Source organism: Amphiprion ocellaris, chromosome 17, assembly GCF_022539595.1.
Source record: "Amphiprion ocellaris isolate individual 3 ecotype Okinawa chromosome 17, ASM2253959v1, whole genome shotgun sequence".
NCBI lineage: Eukaryota > Metazoa > Chordata > Actinopteri > Pomacentridae > Amphiprion > Amphiprion ocellaris.
The window spans coordinates 17570241-17592311 of NC_072782.1; the positions used below are offsets into that span (position 1 = coordinate 17570241).

Here is a 22071-nt window from a genome sequence, read left to right on the forward strand (position 1 = left end):
AGGGTTTAGCTGAAAGAGGTTTGAATGCTGCATTAGTAATCATCACTGTCTTCCCTTTCAGGATGATGCTTTTGCTCCCCAAGGACTGCAAAGCTACACTCTGGACCCCCACAGAAAAGTAGGTTTAATGCACACAGACTGCAGTCACTGTGATGGAACATATCTTGTTTTTAACTAGAAAATCTCCCGCTGAATCCGGTTGCATCTTTGAAGACGGCAGTTATTTTCAGAAGTATATTAAGTTTAAAAACACACAAACCTACACTACCATTTAAAAGTTTGGGGTCACCCAGACAATTTTATGTTTTCCATGAAAACTGACACTTTTATTCATGTGCTAACATAATTGCACAAGACTTTTCTAATCATCAGTTAGCCTTTCAACACCATTAGCTAACACAATGTAGCATTAGAACACAGGAGTGATGGTTGCTAGAAATGTTCCTCTGTACCTCTATGGAGATATTCCATTAAAAATCAGCCCTTTCCAGCTAGAATAGTCATTTACCACATTAACAATGTCTAGACTGTATTTCTAATTCATTTAATGTTATCTTCATTGAAAAAAACTGCTTTTCTTTTCAAAAATAGGAACATTTCTAAATGACCCAAACTTTTGAACGGTAGTGTACATTCATCATTATGTGTTTGTTTCCGAGGTGCCTTTGATGAATGGTCAGATGGGCCCGTCTGTTCGTCCTCAGATGAGCCAGGCATCCATGGCCCGTCACCCGTCTAGAGAGCAGCTCATTGATTACCTGATGCTCAAAGTCTCCCAGCAGCCCCCGGGGCCTCCACGCGTTCCACACGACAGTCTGCAGCAGGAGGTGAACGATAGTGTTTGTATTGAATGACTTGTAAAAATGCTGAGATTTCAAGTGTTGTGTGTCCACTTTGTGCTGCTCTGCAACATTCAGACAGTGATATAATATCCTGGAGGAGCCTCTTTCCGTTAGTTGACCTGTCATGCATCACTGTGGTTATCTCAGCTCTTTCAAAGCGATGAGACCAGCTGAGTGAATTTATTGACACCACCCAGTGTAGATTCAACTTATGCTGCTGCTCCAAGTTGAACCAGTTTGAACTCCCTAGGATGCAAGTCTGTACTTGGTGCAAGAAAGCTCAAGGCCCAGCCCATAACCGGCTGTACAGCTTCCGTTTGTTGTTGAGTTTTAATTTGTGAGGTGTTGGAAAGTGGATGTTTCTAACCTCCAACAGAGCCGGGGTAACATTTCCTCTTGGTTTTAGCCTTTATGATAAACTGAGCTAACCCCCCTGCTTACTCCTGACTAGCCTTATGTTTAACCCTTTTTGTAAAATAGATCAATCTTTTTTGTTTGGTGATTTGTGGCATCATAACTGTGCCTTACTGCAATGAAAGACATTTCTGACCTCTCTACTTGTAGCCTTCGTTACTCTGTTTCCATAGAGGTGCAGGACTTAATATTTTAGTGACAAGCGAGCCAAGAGTGAGTGTAAAGTGACAAAAGCAAAAAATGCCCAGAAATGTGAGGTTCAGAGAATAAATATGCTAATCTGAAAGAGACATGATCTTTTTATTTAACTCTAAAATGAGACTGTTCATTTCTGGGAGTTTTTGGGCTTTGAGTCTTAGGAGATGAGAATCTGATATTGTTCTTTCAACAGAATTTACGTGAGTTGAGTTAGAATTTTAGTAGCTACCATGACAGTTCCAGAAACATCGAGTCCTCCAACCTGCTGCTAATTCAGGAATACTGTGTAATTAACTGTGAATAACTGTGACGAAAATAGCTAACGAAAGTATGTGGGTGTGTTTCAGATCCGTGTGAAAGTGGAGAAGAATCCAGAGCTGGGTTTCAGTATATCAGGAGGAGTGGGAGGCCGGGGAAATCCCTTTCGACCCGATGATAATGTACAGTGTCACTGTGGATCAGCAATAAGAATACATCATTTTGTGAATTATATGTGTAATTGTGTCTTTCAAATCATGTCATTTCAGGGTATATTTGTGACAAGGGTTCAACCTGAAGGACCAGCATCCAAGATTCTTCAGCCTGGGGATAAAATTATCCAGGTATTCTGCTGTCTGTGCAACTACAACTGTTTTGTGATCATTCAGAAGTCTGCTGGGTTCCTTCAAGATGTTAATCTATGTGTTTTTTTCACAGGCGAATGGATACAGCTTTGTGAATATCGATCATGGGAATGCAGTGTCCCTCCTGAAGACATTTCCAAACACTGTGGATTTGACTATCATAAGAGAAATGCAAGCGTAGACTCAACTGAAACTGACCTCCAAGAGGGCGAGGAGAGGAGGGGCACATGAGAGACGAACAGAGAAATTTATGGTGACTGTCATATTTTTATACACAGAGAGACTGATCTGTTGATACATGTTGGGACTATTTATAGTAAGAGATCTCCAGAGGTCTTCATAGCCTTGATTAAACGGGGAAAACCACTGAATGTAGTGGATCGAAGTGAGACAGCAGCAAACATCTACAAGTATGTGTCCTCAAAAGGCCATCACTGTGGTATATATATATATATATATTTTTTTATACAAAAGAAGCTGAAGATATGACGTGCTTTGAAGCAAATAACGTACTGTGGTCTCTGTACAGATCATCCTTTTTCTTTATTTAGTCCAAAACACATCAACTCATCTATCATGAATTAGGTTTTATTTGCGCAGATGGACATGAATCTGACCACTAGGGGGCAGGGCTCCCTCTCTGTCATCCAGTTTGCCTTTCTTTCTTTTCTTTTTTTTTGTTTTGGAACTTTTTATTTAAGAAGTTGAAAGCATCTTTTTTTTTTTTGTCTGCCGTGCGATCTTATCTGGAGGACAGTGTTAAGTGCTTGTCATGTGGAGACGAAAGTAGATCAAGGAGGAGTTTGGAGTTTGTTTTTTGGAGAGATTTTTTTCCCCCTCTCCTCTGGTAAGATGGAAGAGTCAAGAAGAAGAAGTCGTCCGCCCCTGCTTCCATAAACCTACCAACATCCTCCAGCTTACAGACTGTTCTGTCGTCAGTTCATCCCAGATGTTGGCGTATCACATCACCAGACCTGTACACACCTTTGCAATATAAATGGATCACAGTTTCTCAGAAGAAATGCACTCTGCATGTGGTCATATAATGAGACAGGAAAACAGAATCTAAAGTCACATTTTGGGAGAGTATGAGATGTAGTTTGTGTTTGCTCAGCCTTATTCTCTTTTGCCGATTTTTACCCTTTTGTTTCAAGTCTAAAGTAAAAGTTGAACGTTTTGGGAAATGTGCATATTTGCACTAAGGCAGAGTGTTTTATAGAAGGGCTGAGACCAGAGGGACAAGAGCCGTGTCTCCCCAGTTTTAGTCTTTGAGGTAAACTTAAGCTAGCAAATATCTGTATTTCCACACAGATTGATGTGGAGGTTATGCTAGTTAACCAAAGCAAGTTCAGCAATTGTGAATAGAAAGTAAAAGCAGGCGATAATTTGAGAAAGATTTCTGAATGAGGTCGATGTTTCACTCGTGTTTTTATTTTCAAGGGCTTCTTCATTCAGGCAGCCATAGGTGAGATGAGTGGGTTTCAACAATGTGGCAGTTTTTTGTTTTTGTTTTTTTTAACATGGGAGAAGACCACAGGTTGCCTTTTGTGTCAATGAAAATGTTTTATCATGCTTTTTACACATCACTTTGGAGCAATCCCTTTTTTGTGTGTTTCATTGCTGTACAGAGAATAGAGTTGGGAGAAGCAAGTTGTCAAGTGCCATAGACCTTGAACTGTTTGAACAGGGGAGGACCTTAGACCCCAGAACCCAAGCAATATTCCTATATTCACAACCTTCTGAGTACATCTGAGTACACATTTGCAGCATAATGGCTTAAAAGCAATATTCAAAGCCTTTATTTTCATTCACAAAATATCATTTTTTTGAAGCAAAACACAACCTTTTAGTAATCCCTGATGATTTTACATGATTTTTATATTGTGAAAAGAGTCTCTTTTTTTGTAACGAAGCGGCACGGGAATATATATGGTAGTGCTTAAAACAAAACAAAAAAAAGATATCTCTGCATTGTGTAAAGGTTTGTCACTTTGCCTGAGACTTTTTACTGTGTTGTGGAGAATACAGTCTCTCCTGATGCTCACGTGTGAAATAATCAACTGTCGACTAAAACTAATCCAGTTAAAGCTGCGTTTTAAAAGTACTGCGTCAGAAGGACAACTGTGGTTTTTTTAAGGTGGTGTCATCAAGTTTTAATTCTTCAGCCTGTTAATATTTATTCAATGGTACAGTGATTAATTATTCAGTGAGACGTGTTTCCAAAAGAAGTGGAAATGATAAAATTCTCATGATAAGTTATGGCCCCATAATTTCCAGCATTACATTTGTGACCACTGAATTTTTTGTACGATATATATTAGCATTTTAATCCTACAGTGTTTTAACAAATAGCATTCCTCAACATGTTGACAGTAGATGGTGTCGTTTGCTGTACTCTTCTTGTATGTAACAAAGTTTGATCTGTATTTTATGCTCATGGCACTGGCAAACCAAAATGAAAACACTGTGGACATGAACTAAATTTTTATCCCTTTAATAATAACGATGATGATAATAGTTATGCTGCTTAAAGGTAGCAGTTCTAAATGAAGTTGTACCATTCAGTTTTTAAACTCATTCTAATGTTTTACAGGCAAATGACAACATATGTGCATTTCCAAAAAAAAAAAATAAAAAATCACACAGCATATTGTATTTTACACAGATGAAATTGTTGATTGTATTTGTTTTAATTTTGTTGGTGATTTTTGTTGACTTTTAAAACTAGGGGGAAGAATTTCTGGGCTAATGGTCACTTTATATTCATGGCAAATTTAAAAAAGTCTGAAATTGTAGACAATCTAGGGAGATAAAATATGTTTTCACACTTTCTTCATCCATGTTGGTTTGTTTCTTAAGCTCCCATATTGTTCTTATTTATTTAGCAGTCTTCTGTGGAATTTTAGACCTTACTAATCAATCTGTAAATACTCCAAAACATTTGAGAAAAGAGTTAATAATGGCATTAGTGACTTGCGATTGTAAAACCAGCAATAAATTGCAATGCAGAGGCACCCATTTTAATGTATAGCTAGTATTTCTAAGGTTTCTCTGGAAACAGTCACAGTGAGATGATGATTGATATGCATTTATCCAACATTCCAGATTTTGTACATAATTACCTGATTCTGAAGTAACCTGTGGAAAATAAACTAATGCTGTTTAACACTGATCATTCTGTCTTTATTCCATTTTTGTAACATTGCTTCACCTCTGGTGCCACCTTCAGGCCAAAATATCTCTCTTTCAGTGGTTTTGTTTCTTGGTAGTCCAGAGCAGAAATTATATTTCCCAAGTGTCACCAGTCAAGAATCCATTTATGTCGAGGTTTCTTCCTGATAAAGAGACCTGCTTCTCCACACTCTTTAAATTTGTTGGGTCTCCATATCCATTTTTAAGGTAATAACCTTAATACTTTATTTAGCCAGGTAAATTTGTATTATATATAATATTATAGCGTCTCAGCATTAATATTTAAATTAGTCGGGTAAATTTGTCTAATACATGGTGTGTGTTTGTAACCTTAATGTTTAAATTTGTTGGGTAAATGTGTATAATTAGTGATGATGTAGGGGCTGACAGGCAGGGGACACATGGACAGCTCACCAGTCTATTACAGTGCTACACATAGAGACAAACAATCACACTCTCATTCACACTTAAGACAATTTAGAATTATCAGTTAACCTTAACATGTTTTTGGACTGTGGGAGGAAGCTGGATACCCCAGAGAAAACACATGCTGCACATGGAGAACATGCAATTATTAATAATAATAAAAATAATAATAATAAAACATAATACCTAACATACCAAATGCAATCAATTCATGTAAATATCTTTAATTCATGTTGTTACTATCATTGTGTTCTTCTTATTTTCTTATTTATATTGCATATATAGTGTGAATGCTTCACCTCTTTAATTTATTGTTGTTTTTTTGTTTTTCTTACTGTCATTTTGCTGCTGTGATGTTATAAATTTCCCCTTGTGGGACTAATAAAGGATATTTTATTCTATTCTATTTGTTATTTATACTTGTTCTGTAAATTTGTACAATACTGTTCTTAGTGTCTGTTGTTTTAAATTTGCTGTTTAATTAATGTATAATTAATGGTGACTACAGAGTTTGACTTGACTTGTCTTTTAGATGAAATATGTCGGATATTTTTCTTCCTCTTCTGTGTGATGCGTTTTGGTCCACACTTAAGGCGCTGGTTGGTGTAATACACGGTGTGCTCCTGCAGGGGGCGGTAATGCACCTCAAACTTTATTGTCCAAGCCTGTTACGAAGTGAGGAAGACGGCGAAGCCTCTCGCTCGGCCCGTCGGCTGCACGGAGTACTGCACCGAGGAGGGTAACAGAAAAATAAATATTGTACAAATACCATACTGAAAGACTGTCGTCGTACTTATAAATGTGCACTATGAGCGGGATACCGGGGACCGCCGTCGTCCAGGTCACCAACCTGTCCTCGGCTGTGAGCAGCGAGCAGATGCGCACTCTGTTCGGTTTCCTGGGAGACATCGAGGAGTTGCGGCTCTACCCACCCGAGTAAGAGAAACCTGCCGCGGCATCACTCGCTAGGCAACACCGCGGATGTGCGGCCTAATCGCGGTTATTATCAACATGCATATATGGCGTAATAAATAACTAACCTGCCTTTTTTTCTGCTTGTTTTCCTTTCCACAGCAATGCTCCGCTGTCTTTCTCGTCCAAAGTGTGTTACATAAAGTACCGAGAGCCTTCCAGTGTTGGTGTGGCGCAACATCTCACCAATACTGTTTTTATTGACAGAGCTTTGATAGTAGTTCCATGTGCGGAAGGTGAGTGCAGCCCGTTTCGTTTCTAGAAATGGCAGTGAAATGTCTCAGTGAATTTGCTGTGTATGGCCTGCTCCTTTTGAATTCAGTCGTTTGGAATTTTTGGTTGAATTCTGGGTTATTTCATTCACTTGGATAATTGGCAAGTTGTGCCACTGGTTAGTTCTGATTTCAGCCATTTTTTTTTTCTGTCACCAGTATTTGCCACAGGTGATGGGTTGTTTCGCCTCACTGCAACCCCATAGATAGATAATATCCCAAAGCACCCAGTCCAGGTTTCTGTTTGGTGTCACCAGGTGGTTTCGACAGATATCATGAATGTATTAGAAGCTGAATTTTGTAGCTCATCCTCACTGTAAATATTGCAACAAGTAGCTTTTAATTGCTGTTACTTGTCTGGAAATGACTGATTAAGTCCATGGCCCGTTCTCTCGTTCATTTTTGGTGCTCCTTTTCTTTGAACCCCCTCCCCTTTAGTGCCACTGTACAGTCAAAATGATATCACCTCTAACCTGATGCTTTTTTTGTCCACGTGACTTGGTGCTGGATGGCTACTGAGTTTATTAATTTGGTTTTGTATGTTTTTTCTGTGTGATTATGTGTGCATATCAGATGACTAGACTGGCCCAGCTGTTACACTACACTAGCCTGAGTCAGGCATTGTTTTCCAAGCCACTATCCCCGATCGGGCCAACGCAGCCTTCAAGGGGGAATGTGACCAGGAGAATAGCCCGCTGAACCTTCCAAGATGGACACCTTGTCTCTTTTATTTATTTATTTTTCTTTTGGTTTGTTTCCTTTCATACTTTCCCATGTTGTCCACTCTCTACTGTCTCTATTTAGAAAAAAAACTGCCGTATTGCTTATCTCTAGCATTGTGTTTATATTTGTTATTTTGGTTTGTTGTTTTGATTATTGTCCAACCCCCTCCCCCCTCTCTCTTTCTGCTACAGCTGCAGCTTGTGTGTGATTGAATTCTGTCCAGGTTGCTACGGCATACCGGTGGGACGTGTATCACACATGGGATGTTAGGAGGAGCACTAACACTTTTACTCTCTTGTCTCCCACACCGTAGTGAGGGGGCTAGTCTTTGCGAAAAAGTGAGACCCAGTAATGAAAACTTTATCTCATTTCAACAGAAAATCTTTACAGTTATATTTGCTCTTCTGATCTGTCCTGAAATCTGTAGTAGAGGGCACCGTTTAGAATTTTTTCCTCACATTACTAGACTGCGCCTCTGATACGGATGTGTTTGTGTTTAGCTATAGGACAGAAATGATCAGTTTAGCATCATTTTCTCTTCATGACATCCATTAATGCTTGGTGTCGTTAATGCTTTGTTTTGAAATATATTTCCTAGCACTAGAAGGAAATCTGTTGTGTTTAACAGACTGTAATACATGCTCAGTCCCCTCAACTATAATGAAATGGATTTGTAGCTTTTTTTTGTGTCTTTTTAAGTATTAATCTCCTCTCCAGCAAAGAAGCAGATTAGAATCCAGAGAGGAATGAGCAAAATTCCTAATTCGTTGTTTTTTGTTTTTTTTTTTTATAGCTGAGTTTTGGCTAACCTTTCCTACAGTTCTTAAAATTGTTGTTCTTTTCTGTATCTGATGTTCTGTGTGCTATTAGTGATGCAGCCATTGGGGTTGTCTTGTGTTGCACACCTTTCCAACACTGCGAAACGATCGCCCCACGGAAAAGCGCCCATGCTTGATATCGTATGGTTCATGACCAATATGTTTCCAGTACAGGTGACCCATACATCAAAGTGTTGACTCATTCTCTGCATTGTGTTTTTTTTTTCTTCTTCTTCTTTTTTTGATCTATGAAAAGAGACCAAGGACAAAAATCACTGTTCTTTTGTTTGTGAAATAAGTTAATTTTTTTGCACTTGATTGAAAATAATAATCTGATTGAATGAGAATTTAGTACAAGCAAAGTAAGGATGCTCGGTCTCCAGTATACCATGAGTAGACAGTAGAACACTTGTAGGCTGTATGGGAAAGTGTATGCTCTCTTTCTCTCTAGAATACAGTGGGCTAATTGTGCAGACATAGAGGAGACAGAGAGAAGAGTCCCTCTATTGCCTTCACTAATATCTGCTGTTGTCCTGCAGGGAAAATCCCGGAGGAGGCCAAGGCTTTGTCACTTTTGGCACCTGCCACCCCGGTACCCAGTCTGATTCCTGGCGGGGGATTGCTACCAATTCCTACTCCAGCTCCACTTCAGAATGTGAGTCAGCATCCTGTCTTTATCCCGTCTTCTCTCATACTTGCTGTTAGGGAATTCTGCGATGTCGAAGGAAGAATCAGGAGTCAAACTCGGAGACACTCTGGAGACTCAGATGGCTTATGTTGAGAACAAGGTTTACTGAATTCAGGAGAAATGATACAGCGAGTAACACAGTAATGTGAGCACTGGCAGCATCAGTTCTGAGGAGTCTCTCTGGCTTTGGGCATATATATATCGTTTGGGAGGCATGCCATGTTTAAGGCTACGCTCCAAATATGGGAGCAGGACTGTTAGTTCAGAATCCATCTGGATAGGAATACAACAATATAACCTTGTCATTCTTACGTTGTCAGCCAAACAGTTGCCTTTCATTCCTATGTTATCTTTTCCAAGCGTCTGTCTGTCTCAGGGTCATATTAGAGACTGAGTGAGCATAAACAGGTTTGCAGAATTTGGGATGACTTCGCACCTACACTTGATTTTAGGGTGACTGCAGTTTGCAGACACACCGGCATTTAGGATGTCATAAACTGACAGCTGAGGGGACACCTCAGTCGTGAGAAAGTGAATAATTTTCCTACACACTCGCGAAAGTTTAAACATCACTTCTGTGTGTGTTTTTACACCTGCAGCTGAACCTTCCCTTAGTGAATCGGACATCAGCTGGTCTCGACTCGACAGCATCCGTACACTCCCAGCCCCCGCTCGTCGGAAACGTGGATCCCTCAAAAGTCGATGAGATCAGGAGGACGGTTTATGTTGGCAACTTGAACTCGCAGGTAAAATAAAGTCAGATCAGCGGAGAATATACACATAGTTCACACACCTAAGCTATTTGTTTAAACCAGCAGGTCACTTGTTGGGGTTCTGTCTGCTTTATCTGTGGCAAGAGCATAATGGATATATGATACCTATATGGCATTAGTATATACTCAACCTGACAAATTCACAAGGTTTGCCTGCTCATAATGGTGACTGATCAAGGAAGCCAGCTGCTGTCTAGTCTTCCAGAATACAAACTTAATATTCACAGCAGTACTGAATTAAGTACAAAGATTTACAATTTTGTCCTATATATGCCATATACTTTGAATGTTCTGTTTTACATGAAAGTACAAGTTGAAAGATGGAAGTTAAAAAATGAATTTCTTTGGTCAATCTCTACAAACCCCAACTATGTAACTGTCTGATTTCCAACCTCGTTAGTGCCTTTGAACCCCAATTCCAGTGATTCTTGCTGTAGATTAGATTAGATTAGATTAGATTAGGTTGAACTTTGCTGTAATGGAGCACAGTACAGGTACTAAGATGAAAAAAATACAGTTTCGCATCTGACCAGAAGTGCAAAAGGAGTAGAAGTAGAAGTGAATTATATGTAGCATGTGTTTATACAGTATGAACATGTACAGACAGATGTAACGTGTCACAAGACTATAGTTATATTTTTAAAAACTGAGGATTATTGTTGTTTTTAAGCATGCGTTCCTGAAATAGAAGTATAAAGTGTATTAGTTAGAACTGTTTTGTGCCTTGGTGCTCCAGTCAATGTTACCAGCAGTATGTGGGATGGACTCAAAATGAATTACAATGCCTATGTGCTACCTCCTTGCTCATTCTTGTGCTTTTAAAGAGCTCCTATTACGTACATTTCCAAGTTCATAAATGCATTATTGGGATCTTCTAGAGTATAGTTACATGTCGTGTTCAAAAAACACATTAACTTTGGCCTTTGTAAGTTTGCAGAGCTTTTACATGCCTGAATAAACAACCTTAATAGCATCATAAGGCCTCTTAGTTTGTTTTCCAACATTTTTTCGGAAAGGTGAGGTTCTGTGACACAGAGGAAAGAGCTCTCACACTTTAAATAGAAAAACAACAGTTATTCGTAGGATCAGGTCAATGTTGGTTTTGATCTTTTCTATATAGGGTTTGTCAGTAGCAACCATCTTTATAATTTTCTAACAAGGATTTCACTCATTCATATGCTTTTGCGAGTTGCCTCATTTTTGTCTAGTCTTTCTAGTTGGCTGTCATCATTCATGACAAATATGAACAAAATACAGTCTCAGCCAGTAATTTATATGACCAACTATTTGTTCTTAAGCTCTATGTGACCATTAGAGGAGATAAATAATGCCTTCAAGTGCAGAGTACACCATGACCTACTGTCAGTCACTAAAATAAAAAATGCATTTGCAAGTCCTAAGAATACCTAACAAGCACTAAATTCATTCTCCGCAAAATCAGCCTTAGAATGTAATGCACTGTAAAAGTCTTCTATTTTCTCTTGTCTGCTGCATGCTGTAGTTTGTCCATCATAGACAGTGGCTGTGATGCCAGCATTGCTCCTGACATACTTTATATGAATGTGAAGGATTAAATAGTAAATCCACCATGGAACAAATTACAGGCCAATCATCTGAAAATGGATTATTTTCCTTGTGACCTTCTGTTTTTGCACAGCGTGAACAGAAAACAGGTGGTGATGGTGTTAATTTCAATAGTTTATTTGATTTTCTGTATTGTTATGTACAGCTGGAATGCACAGACATGTTATATACTGATTAATACATGTGATACACTATTTTCTTATCATATTTAAATACTTTAGTCAATGTGATCATGGAACAAATATTTTTTTACATTTGAACAGCCCTATTGTGCGTCTGGGCCTGAGGACTTTAACTCCTCCTCTGATGTAGCTGGTCTTTCCTTCCACAGACCACCACTGCAGAGCAGCTGTTGGAGTTCTTTAAACAGGTGGGAGATGTGAAGTTTGTACGTATGGCTGGAGATGAGACCCAGCCAACACGTTTCGCCTTCGTAGAGTTCGTTGAGCAGGACTCCGTCGCCAGAGCCCTGACGTTCAATGGAGTCATGTTTGGAGACAGGCCCCTGAAGTATGTCATTTTTCCTAAAAGTTCATTTTTGCAGTTATCCTTAAATAATATCATACATTATCAATCAGAAATGTATAAAAATGTATAACAACTGAAGTGTTTGCTCTGAATAATATTGCCATGATTTATATAATCTGGAGAATATGATACTCTTTGTTTTTTTGTATGAATTGATTGATTGTTTAATGTCTTTCAGGGTTAATCATTCCAATAATGCCATAGTAAAACCCCCAGAGCTGACGCCACAGGCTGCTGCTAAAGAGCTAGAAAGTGTGATGAAGAGGGTGAGGGAAGCCCAGTCTACCATTGCTGCTGCCATAGAACCAGGTATTGTATTTTGATTTGCTGTATGTAGAAACGTTTGAGTGACACGGCTGAGGTGATGTTGCATTTTGATGCTGAAACTGCTCATGCTCTGACAGAAACAAAGAAACGTTCCTCAAGCCGGTCAAGAAGATCGCGGCGGTCACGCTCCCGTTCACACTCAAAAACACGGAGGAAAAGGTCTCGTTCAAAACACAGGTGCCTATCTCATCCCCGGGAGTTCTTTTTTTCACTTTACAGTCTTGATATTATGATTGTGATGGTATTCAGGTAGTGACAGTTTTTCTCTCCTCTTGCAGCAGACCATCACAGAGGTCGTGGCCAGGGAGTGACTCCCACAGTTCCAGAGGGAGTCACAGGAGGCGCTCTCGCTCTAGAGACAGGAGACGCAGCCAGAGTCGCTCCAGGTATGTTGGAAACAAAGCATCCATCCATTATCTATACACCACTTAATCCTCATTAGGGTCACAGGGGGCCAGGAGTCTATACCAGCTGACTTGGTTTAACCTCAGCATATTTTTGGACTGTGGGAGGAAGCCGGAGTACCCGGAGAAAACCCACGCATGCACAGGGAGAACATGCAAACTCCATGCAGAAAGAACCGGGAATCTTCTATCTGCAAGGCAACAGCTCTAACCATCACGCCACTGTGCAGACCTGGAGACAGAGCAGACTGTATATAAAAAAAAGTGAAATGTAAAGCCACAGTCTTAACCCTTTAAGCGCCAAAGTCACAATATTGCGACAAGCAACATTGCTGAACATAACAAGCTATAGCTGCAAATATGGTGCCTCATATGGTTACTACTTTACACCAGGAGATGGCGGACATCTGGAACTTCAATCTGAGCATCATTTGTGGGCGTGTTTTCATTCAAAGTTTTGGAGTTTATAGAGTTTGAAAACCGCCTCCCGGTCGAGGAGACGAGGGTCGTAGTCGGAGCGCAGCAGAGCGCACGACAGCGCGAGAAAACTCACCATTCTGAGAGGTTTGTTCACTGTTGACAAAGTACTTCGTCAAGTAATGGCTGACTCAGATTCTGAAGAGGAATATTCACCCTCTGATGAAGATGTTCAGTCGTCCAGTGAGACAGAAAGTGACGCTGCTTCTGTGCGTAACGGCAGCGAGTCCGTGCGCCATGACAGTCCACAAGCAGCACATACTGGAGCCGATGCTTTGCTTCAACGTGTCCAGGGTGGCGTGGTGGGTGTAGCAGGGGTGGTCAAAACACCGCTAATAGTGAGGTGGGTAGCGGGGATGCAAAATACCGCGGAAATAGAGGCAGACGTGGGAGAAAATGCACTGATAATAGCGGCGGAGGCCGCAGTGGCGTTCACGCCCCCGCCGTAAATGACGATGATGATGGCTGGGTTTGCTTGAGAGATGAGGAACAGTGTCACAAGTGGATCAGACGTTTAGATGAGCCTGCTGGGTATCGTGGAGACAGGAATCTGACAAATTCTGAGCCAAGCAATGCCATCTTGATCGATAAACATTTGTAAAAGTTATGTAATCCATATGTCCGCCGCCTGGTGATGTCATAATATGCAAATTAGATGAGTGAACTTACTCCCATCACAAACTTGGATCATACTGATGATTTTACTCATTTACAGTATGCCTTTATCTCTAATCATTTTCAAGTTACAACCTTTTGAAAAAGTGATATCAAAACTGAATATTTTATTGAAAAAACTGGCGCCTAAAGGGTTAAACATGCACTGTTTCTAACAGCCAGCAGGGGGCGACTCCTCCGGTAGCATAATGTTACCTTCCTAAAATGGCCTAAGTCATTTTTTGAATTCTTATTTTTTTGCCTATATCATCTCCTCATGACGCTGGCCACCTCTGGTACAATCGCCTACATCCTCAGTTGAACAGATCATGCGATTCTACCCCTGTTGTATAATGGGCAAAGGTTCAGTATGGTGTGGTTCATTTTTTTGTGTTTTCTGAAAAACCTGAAAAAATGACCTAGGCCATTATATTAAAAGGGTGTCAAAAAGGAAGTCCTATGCATAAATGTCTAGGAGAAAGTAACCCTAGGTCTTATTTGTCCCGATACCTCAGTAAACATTTTAATGACTTTATGGTCTCAGTTGGTAGTTTCAAGCCTCCTTCAATACAGCATGGTGTTCATTTAGAATAAAATCACATGCTTTGTAGACTACAGGTCTACTTTGAGACAGACAAGTCACATGGTGGTCCTTTACATTTAAATCCTGGTACTTTCTGACTGTGACAGACAGTAGTAACCATTAGTAGCCCACAGAGCCAACATTTACTGTAGATGAAAAATGGCTACATCCATTTTAAAAGTTAGGAGTTTTGGGTACAGTTTTATTCATATTTTGCATCTAAGAGATGCACTGAATTCAAATAAAGAAGAACCATATTTTAGTCCTCTCCAAGCAGTTTCTGGAGTTATTGCTTCTGTCACAGTTGTAGTCACTGTGGGTTCATTTTTAACTTCTAAAATCCTGCACCTCTATGATACAGCCCAGCTTTGGCTAAAAGTAGAGATGTTTTCAATGCAGTATGACCTAGTTATAATGCCATAAATGATTAATAAAGAAAAAGGCAAAAGTTGAATTTTTTAGTTTTTTATTTTCCAAAAATTTTAAATGTGTTTAAAAAAAAAAACAAACATGGTGACTTAACATGCTATGGATATGGAATTTGTTTCCATACTTGTCTCTTATCTGCTCTGTGTAAAAACAGCCTGCAGTTGAGCTGAAAAATTTACAAATTTTTTTGTGGCTGTTGGTCACAGCTGAGTCACTAATAGGTTCTTGGTTGGGTCCAGGATAGCAGATTTTTTGTCTTTTTACACAATTTAGTGTGATAAATGGTGTGTGAGTGTGTGTGTGTTTTAAGGTAACATGCCTTCCAGACCAGCTGGTTTTTCTAATGAACTGTAATAACACCTTGTTGTTCTTGTCTTTGGCAGTAGAGGTCAGCATTGAGGAGAAATGTTTTAATTACAAAATGTTTCAATTTTTAAAAACTTTTTGATACAAAAAGGTGTTATCTATAACACATCTATGAATCTTTTATAAGTGGCTCATATTATTTCAGCAAACGCATTTAATGAATTTAATGTTTTGTTGTCAGAGGCCACAAAAGGAGGAGTAAAGAACGGTCCAAGAGCCCTCGAAGGAAAGTCAGATCACCTTCACCAAAAAGGTAAATCCACCACATTTCTTACCACCAAACTGCTCTGAGTCCCGTGTCTGTTCTATGTTTGGCAGCGGATATGTGTGCATGGCAGATATCAGTGATTTAGTGTCTGTAAGGTTTGTTCTCAGTATTGATTTGTTTTTATTGACTTCTGCAGAGGTAAGAGAGAGAAGAGGAGGGAGCGCAGCAGGGACAGAAAGGAGCGTTCCACATCGAGGAAGAGGAGTCGCAAAGACGAGGACAGGATGAAGAGCAAAGCCAAGCCAATGAAGGTGACAGATCTCACACTTCAGTCACAAATAATAATGATCTGGAAGAGAAATACTTACATTTGAAAATTTTGCAGACAAAAGAGGAAACAGATTGGCATCTACTAAATGCCCTCAGCAGATTTCCCCCTACTAACCTTGTTTCTTTGATGAATGTTTCCACTACCCCCCAACATGAACTTCCAACCACATGTGCCCTACTTCTGAAAATGAACTTCAGAGATCCTCCAAATGATAGCTGTGAGATAAAAGGTGTCACATTTTAGACTTATCACACTTCATCTTTACTGTTGATAACAATCAGAACATTTGTTTGACAAATGACAGCTAAGCAAATGCTCTCCTCAAAAACCACTCTCAACTTGCAAGATTCTGTTTGTTGTAGTTGCAATGAAGGTTTCTGACAGTTTTGTCACATACTTTGCTTCACAGCTTTCTCAAGTGATACAGCTGGCCAAACAGTTTTTAAAAGCAAGTGCTATCTCTCTATGGACTGAATTTGTATTTACCTACTGCACAACTGCAGCTGTTAAAAATGTCTTTGAAACGTCCTGATGCTGCATAATTAACAAATCTGTCTTCCCTTCCTATGACCAGTGTGTTCCAAAGAATAATTTTACCCAAAACATGACTAATTGCTGTTGTACTAGTGAGGCAGCTTGCATGGCAGCTTTTAAAGCCATTAGTGTGTGATTGTGTGTGTGTGAACAACAGAAAAGCGCTTTTCTGATAAGCACTATTTAGGTGCAGTGCAGTTCATATATTTGGCATGGGCCAGTCTTAGCATGACACTGAACTCAGTACAGACTAACTTGCACATGGTTCAGATCTTGTCTTACTTAGACTCACAGACGTCCATCCAGAGTCTCAACAGTAGGAACACTTACAGTGCAGAGTAACAACCCAACAATTTATCTAAAAGTTCAAATAGTAAGTCATTGTGTAAGTCATTGAAGTAACATGACAAATGATGCATGTCCGCTAGATAACACAGCATACTCTAATAATCTCAGATCAGCCTTGTGCATAGAAGACATAAAAGTGGTTACTAGATGACCTAAATCAAAAGATAGTTTCAGTACTGCTTTTCAAAACAGAGATGATTAAATTAATTCGTGGAGAAGTCCTTGAGTTGACTCACATGTTGTCATTCAAATTTTAGCTGTGTTGCACACGAGTAATGCAGAATAACACCCTGGCAGGCTAAAAACATCAACAGTCTGTGTTGACTCAAACTTTCCTGGTTACAAAATCAACTGTTAGTGAAACTGAGAATAGTTAGGGAAACAGGAGGGAGCAACTCCTCTGTGATTACTGCTCCGACACATTTGATTGTGGTGCTGAATGCTACAAATGTACCTAAACCAGTGTTGAACTGAATGATGATTGGTAGCAGCGGGACTCGGCAAGAGAGACGCTCAGAAGTGGGCCAGGTTTTTATCAGTGAATTATGAACAAAACTCATGGGGTATTAAAATGCGTCTGCCATGCAGGATGATGTGGAAGTTACATGTTTGGCTTTATCTCATAAAGTTATGTATGTCAGCACTTCTGTGGTAGTCAAGACTCCTGAGGACAACACAGATCTCTTCTCCGTAGACACCAGAGTACTTCAAGAAGACGTTCTAGCACCTTTCCTCTTCATCATCTGCTTAGACTATGCACTGAGGAATGCAATCTTGCCCTCTGATGGTCTGACCCTAAAGCGTTGTCAAAGTAGAAGAAGCCCTGAAAAAGTCCTCTCAGAACTTGAATTCGCAGGTGACATCGCCCTCCTGGAAAACACTCTCAGTGAAGCAGAAGAACTTTTTCATCGAGTAGAGCGAGAAACAAAACTGATTGGACTCTTCTTGAATGCTGGAAAGACGAAGTTCTTGCACCTTAACCCAACATCTGAAGAGACATTGCATGCACTAGATGGGTCCAAAATCGAAAAAGTTAACGATTTCCTGTATCTTGGAGGCTACACCGACACAGCACATGATATAGAAACAAATGTTGGTAAAGCTTGGGGAGCATTAAACTCCGTCAAAAATATGGGTATCTCCAATTAAAGACAACCAAAATGAGACTATTCAAGGCGTCGGTGGAATCCATCTTACTCTATGGATCTGACTCCTGGTCACTATCGAAGACAGTCTTAAAAAGAATCGATGGGACTTATGGATGGTACAGAACATGTCCTGGAATTCGCACCTCACCAACAAGTCGCTATATGGCACACATCCACACTTGTCAACCATCATAAGGCAACATAGACTAGCCCTGGCTGGACATGTGGTGAGACACAACAAAGCAGCTGATCGAGTACTGCTATAGAAACCTGATACTGTCAAAGCGTTGGCAGGTCTAGCGCAACATTAAGGAAGGTGCTAGAAGAAGACGCTGGTCTGGAAGGCAAAGAACTTTTGACTGCAATGCTGGACAGAGGGAGCTGGATGAAGAACTTTATTCATGTCACCAATTCCATCGGATGCAACTGACTGACTTATCTTAGCCTCGGCTATGAATGATATCCTGATATATTCCCAGGCAGTAAAAATTATAAACCATAGTTGAATATTCAATCCAATCCACTTCAATCAAAAACTCTAGTAACAGACACCAGACGACAGTAAAAATGTGTGTCCATGAAATTGTGTTTGAAAGTCTACTGTATTATTAAATGCTCTGGTATTTTTGGTTGACCAGGTTGACTTGTTCGTCGTTTCAGGTGGAAGTGGACTATGACAGAGAAGAGAAGGAAGAGTATGAAAGCGACAGAGAAGACTCAGCCACACCAAGCGAGGACATGACGTCGTCACCCTGCGCTCAGCACAACGGCAGCTACAAGACTCACCATGAGCAGGATGTCTCTATGGAGTCACACAGCACCAAGTGACTGTTAGAGCACCGTGGACACTACTCCTGCTCCAGCAAAGTATCCTAACGCCCATTATGTGCGTATACATGCATAAACACTGAATAACCACTTAACAGTTACACACATCTCTCATCATCATCTCCTGATTTCCTCCTTTTGATACATTCTTGGCGACACAGATCCTGTAGTTAACTCAAATTCCACCTAAAGGGTAAGTGAGCGCTCGGCACACAAAAATCTACAAGCTCAGAAACTACTCTATAGTCGATGCAACACATCAAGAAAAACAGCAGTGTTTGTTTAAAGGCAGTGAAATTTGATCACGTAATGTTCCACAGATCCTGCAATGTCCTTGTTGCTTGAAGACCTGAATTCCTTTCTCTGTAGGTATAAAGCTAGATAGTGACCAGAGGAGATTGAAAACATATACAGGCCTGAGCCAGCTTCAGAGGCTCCTCCTAGTTTGTCACAAGAGAGTCACTTTTCAGGCAGAGATCTCACAAAAAAACAGAACACACAGTCATTTCTCAATCACATTGAAGCTGGATTTCAACTGTGGTTTTGTCTCTGATTTGCATGGATCTTGACTATGAGCTTGAGTAGTTCAAAAAGCCTTTTATTTCTCCAAGATCAGCATTTTGTAGTCAGTCTTTATTACATATACCATTTTTTTTTAAAGTTTTTGTCTTCATATTGAAACAGTCTGCTTTAATAGTAATAAGATTAATTTATTTGTGGAATCAGCGTTTTGCCTTCATTACTATGATACAGTTCATGTCTGTAGTGCATGAGAAGCGGTTTAAGTTCCCAAATACTTAAGAGGAAGGAGACTAGAAGCCATTTGTGGTCCTAAGGAGAGAAATATTGATTTAATAAGTAGCTTTTTATACTAAGTGTTAAAAATGGCAACACAATTAAAAACTACGGTAAAGGTGTATTACCCTTGAAGTGATTTTCTAAAGACAATCTGCAACTGGTTCTGTCTGTATCTATTAACTGAGGCTACGTCTACACTAATACATGTCATCTTTAAAAAGCAGAACTTGTGCTCCATTCACACCAATCAAACACACTACTGCAACATTTTAGGACCCCTAAAGTTGAGACTTTTGCAAAAACACAGACTTTTGGAAACTGAAGCAGATCTCTATAGGGTTTTACTGTCACAATGTCCCTTACTCATCACATTTCTATCACATGAGCGTTTCTGGTTCCCAGCCTTGACTGTCAGTGGTTAATTGAACAAAGATAACTAACTAGGCTATAGGTGTTGCTGACCTTGTTGTCCACTAGCAGATGTTGCGCTGTGAAACAACTCTCAGCTTTTTTTTTTGTTCTTCCTCTGTAGCATTTTCTACAACTAAGCAAACAACGTTTACACTAGAAGCCACATGCCCACCAGTGTAAATGAATGGTCATGTGAAGTGTTTACTCAGACACATTAGGATGCACAGAGATCATTTCTGAAACGGTGCTAAAATGCTCGTCAGGACCGAGATCGGTATCATTTTAAAGGAAAACTTACGGCTGTAGCCTGAGTATAAAAATAAACGGAGGACTTTGATTTTAAGGGTGTTCTTGAATCTTCTTTAGTTGTAAATGTCTTAGAACCCTTTCTCTCCTTTGGCCTTCAGCAGTGGCATCTAAACAGGAGCTTTATACTGTACGTCATGTCAGCTACATTTATCAGTACGTTAAACATAAAATTCATAATAATTGTAATATGTATAAACACCAGCTTTTATTGTGTCTAAGCTGAAAAGCTAAGAATTTAAATTTTGGGGGGTTTTTTTGTGCAATATGTGCCCTAACCATCTGACTATCAGGAATTTACTAAGAATATATTTAATGGGTAAACCTGAAACTATCAATCACAAAGGGTTCGTAAGAGACCAGTATAATTGTACCTAAAGCATCATTTTTAACTTCACAGTTTGACAACAAGTGAGGTAAAACTAAAACTTCCTTCAGGCTGCCTGAGGCCTTGTGGGGTGTAACCTGCTCTGGCTGTTGTGTGACTGTAACGGCAACCTCCCATGTCTAGTTTGCTTATTGACCGAGTGAAGCAATGCCACAATACAGGGTCCCTGCTGTTGACCCCTCGGTGTTGGGATTAAGTAAAACAAACAGACTTTTGCTGATGCTGAAATGCTCATTTGCCCTTTGTGTGTGTTGAAGGAATATCTGAGGTCTGTGAAGTGTCCTTTATTTCCTGTTTTGCAGCATCACGTGGGAACTGCAGCATTTTGCAAAATATATGGTGATTTTATGACTTGAAGTGCTATAATTATGAAATTGCAGATTATGTTCTTGCTGTGTTGTAAAAAAAAAAATCTCATTTGGTCAACATGATGAAAACATTGCTTTGGTTCCTGTTTTTGTTTGTGTGGGTGTACATGTATTTTGCATTTTTTTATTTTTCTGATTGGTGGTTGCAGCAAGATCACAATGTCATGTCAAATTATGTTCCATTGTCCTGTTATTGTTGTAATGCTGTGAGACAAAAACTATTTGCTGTTTTATACACACACTCGACACAGGCCTGTACTGTAAAACGACGGCAGGTGTGCAAAATGTCTGTCGGCTCATATTACTGGAGAAAGCGAGGAGCTGAAGGTTTCGCAGTCTAGATGAGGCTGAATATGAACTGTCACAGGTCAACAAACTGCATGCAAGCACAGAAGGGTCATAAAGTGCCTAGACTCAGATTGTACAGAATATTCTAATAAAATATGGAGACTTGTTTAGGATGTTGAATAGATAAATCTAATGATGTGGTATATTAAAGTATTGTAAGCTGTCCTTAGTGATTAATAGACTAAACATTCATGGGACTCCTTTGTTTTCTGGTTTAATGTTTGTTTTCCGTCACTTTTGATGTTGCAGTTTGCAAGTGTTGTGATTCAGTCATAAAATGTCTGCAAACTGGTCCCAGATCAAGATCAGTGTTTTTTTAAGTGTCTGTGGAGGCTTGCTATATTTTAAAAGGAGACTTTATGGCAGTGTTTGCCAAATTCCACTGGTTTTATTGTTGTTTTTATTTCTGTCTCCTGCTCTTTTCCGTTCAGTTTAAGGTGGTGAACTTGTGGTTAAAGTTTAGTAAAGAGCAGTTCAGACAGTATATGAGGAATTGTATTTTTAATATCTGTGTGTCCTGGTAGATACTGCAGAGACGTGATGGTTTGCTTCAGGGTGATTGGCTGCTTGATACTGCGTTTGGGACTTGATGTACAGGTTTGGTGAAAATGTCTGAAGAGCTTTGGATGTATGCTACATGATCCTTGTCAGTTTGAATCTAACAACACATCTGATCTCTTTCCAAAAACACTCAATAATAAAGCTTTTCATTCAGTTAATTTTTTTAATTGTTGATGTCTTGCTTTGTGTTTTCAATGTGGA

At 39.6% G+C, this 22071-nt stretch overlaps 2 protein-coding genes across 8 annotated transcripts in view; both read left to right on the plus strand.

Annotated features, from left to right (window-relative positions):
* The window catches only part of erbin (erbb2 interacting protein), a 56572-nt gene extending 51323 nt beyond the window's left edge, over positions 1-5249 (plus strand). For all 3 annotated transcript variants that reach the window (XM_023266642.3, XM_023266645.3, XM_023266644.3), the window contains 5 exons: positions 62-118; positions 660-827; positions 1802-1894; positions 1982-2056; positions 2151-5249. In XM_023266642.3, the coding sequence (XP_023122410.2) occupies positions 62-118; positions 660-827; positions 1802-1894; positions 1982-2056; positions 2151-2258 (501 nt within the window). In that variant the 3' untranslated portion in view covers positions 2259-5249. The remainder of the gene's footprint in view (positions 1-61; positions 119-659; positions 828-1801; positions 1895-1981; positions 2057-2150) is intronic.
* Positions 5250-6363: 1114 nt separating this feature from the next.
* Positions 6364-22028, plus strand: srek1 (splicing regulatory glutamine/lysine-rich protein 1). Of its 5 annotated transcripts, none has more exons than XM_023266649.3 (11): positions 6364-6631; positions 6770-6903; positions 9020-9135; positions 9768-9914; positions 11857-12035; positions 12232-12362; positions 12458-12557; positions 12662-12766; positions 15475-15546; positions 15698-15812; positions 18523-22028. In XM_023266649.3, exons 1-11 carry the CDS (start codon positions 6495-6497, stop codon positions 18688-18690), a joined length of 1404 nt encoding a protein of 467 aa, XP_023122417.2. In that variant the 5' UTR covers positions 6364-6494; the 3' UTR covers positions 18691-22028. The 5 variants fall into 5 exon arrangements, with proteins under 5 accessions (XP_023122417.2, XP_023122416.2, XP_054875273.1 ...); XM_023266648.3 differs by having other exon boundaries at positions 6365-6631; positions 12659-12766; XM_055019298.1 differs by lacking the exons at positions 6364-6631; positions 6770-6903 and adding exons at positions 6936-8000; positions 8533-8654 and having other exon boundaries at positions 12659-12766.
* The last annotated feature ends 43 nt before the right edge of the window (positions 22029-22071 follow it).

Bases quoted from the DNA above. Each gene is read 5' to 3' on its own strand.
- srek1 (XM_023266648.3), top strand. From the start codon at position 6,495: ATGTGCACTATGAGCGGGATACCGGGGACCGCCGTCGTCCAGGTCACC. The intron at 6,632-6,769 runs GTAAGAGAAACC...TCCTTTCCACAG, and splicing joins TTGCGGCTCTACCCACCCGA to CAATGCTCCGCTGTCTTTCT. The intron at 15,813-18,522 runs GTGACAGATCTC...TCGTCGTTTCAG, and splicing joins GCAAAGCCAAGCCAATGAAG to GTGGAAGTGGACTATGACAG.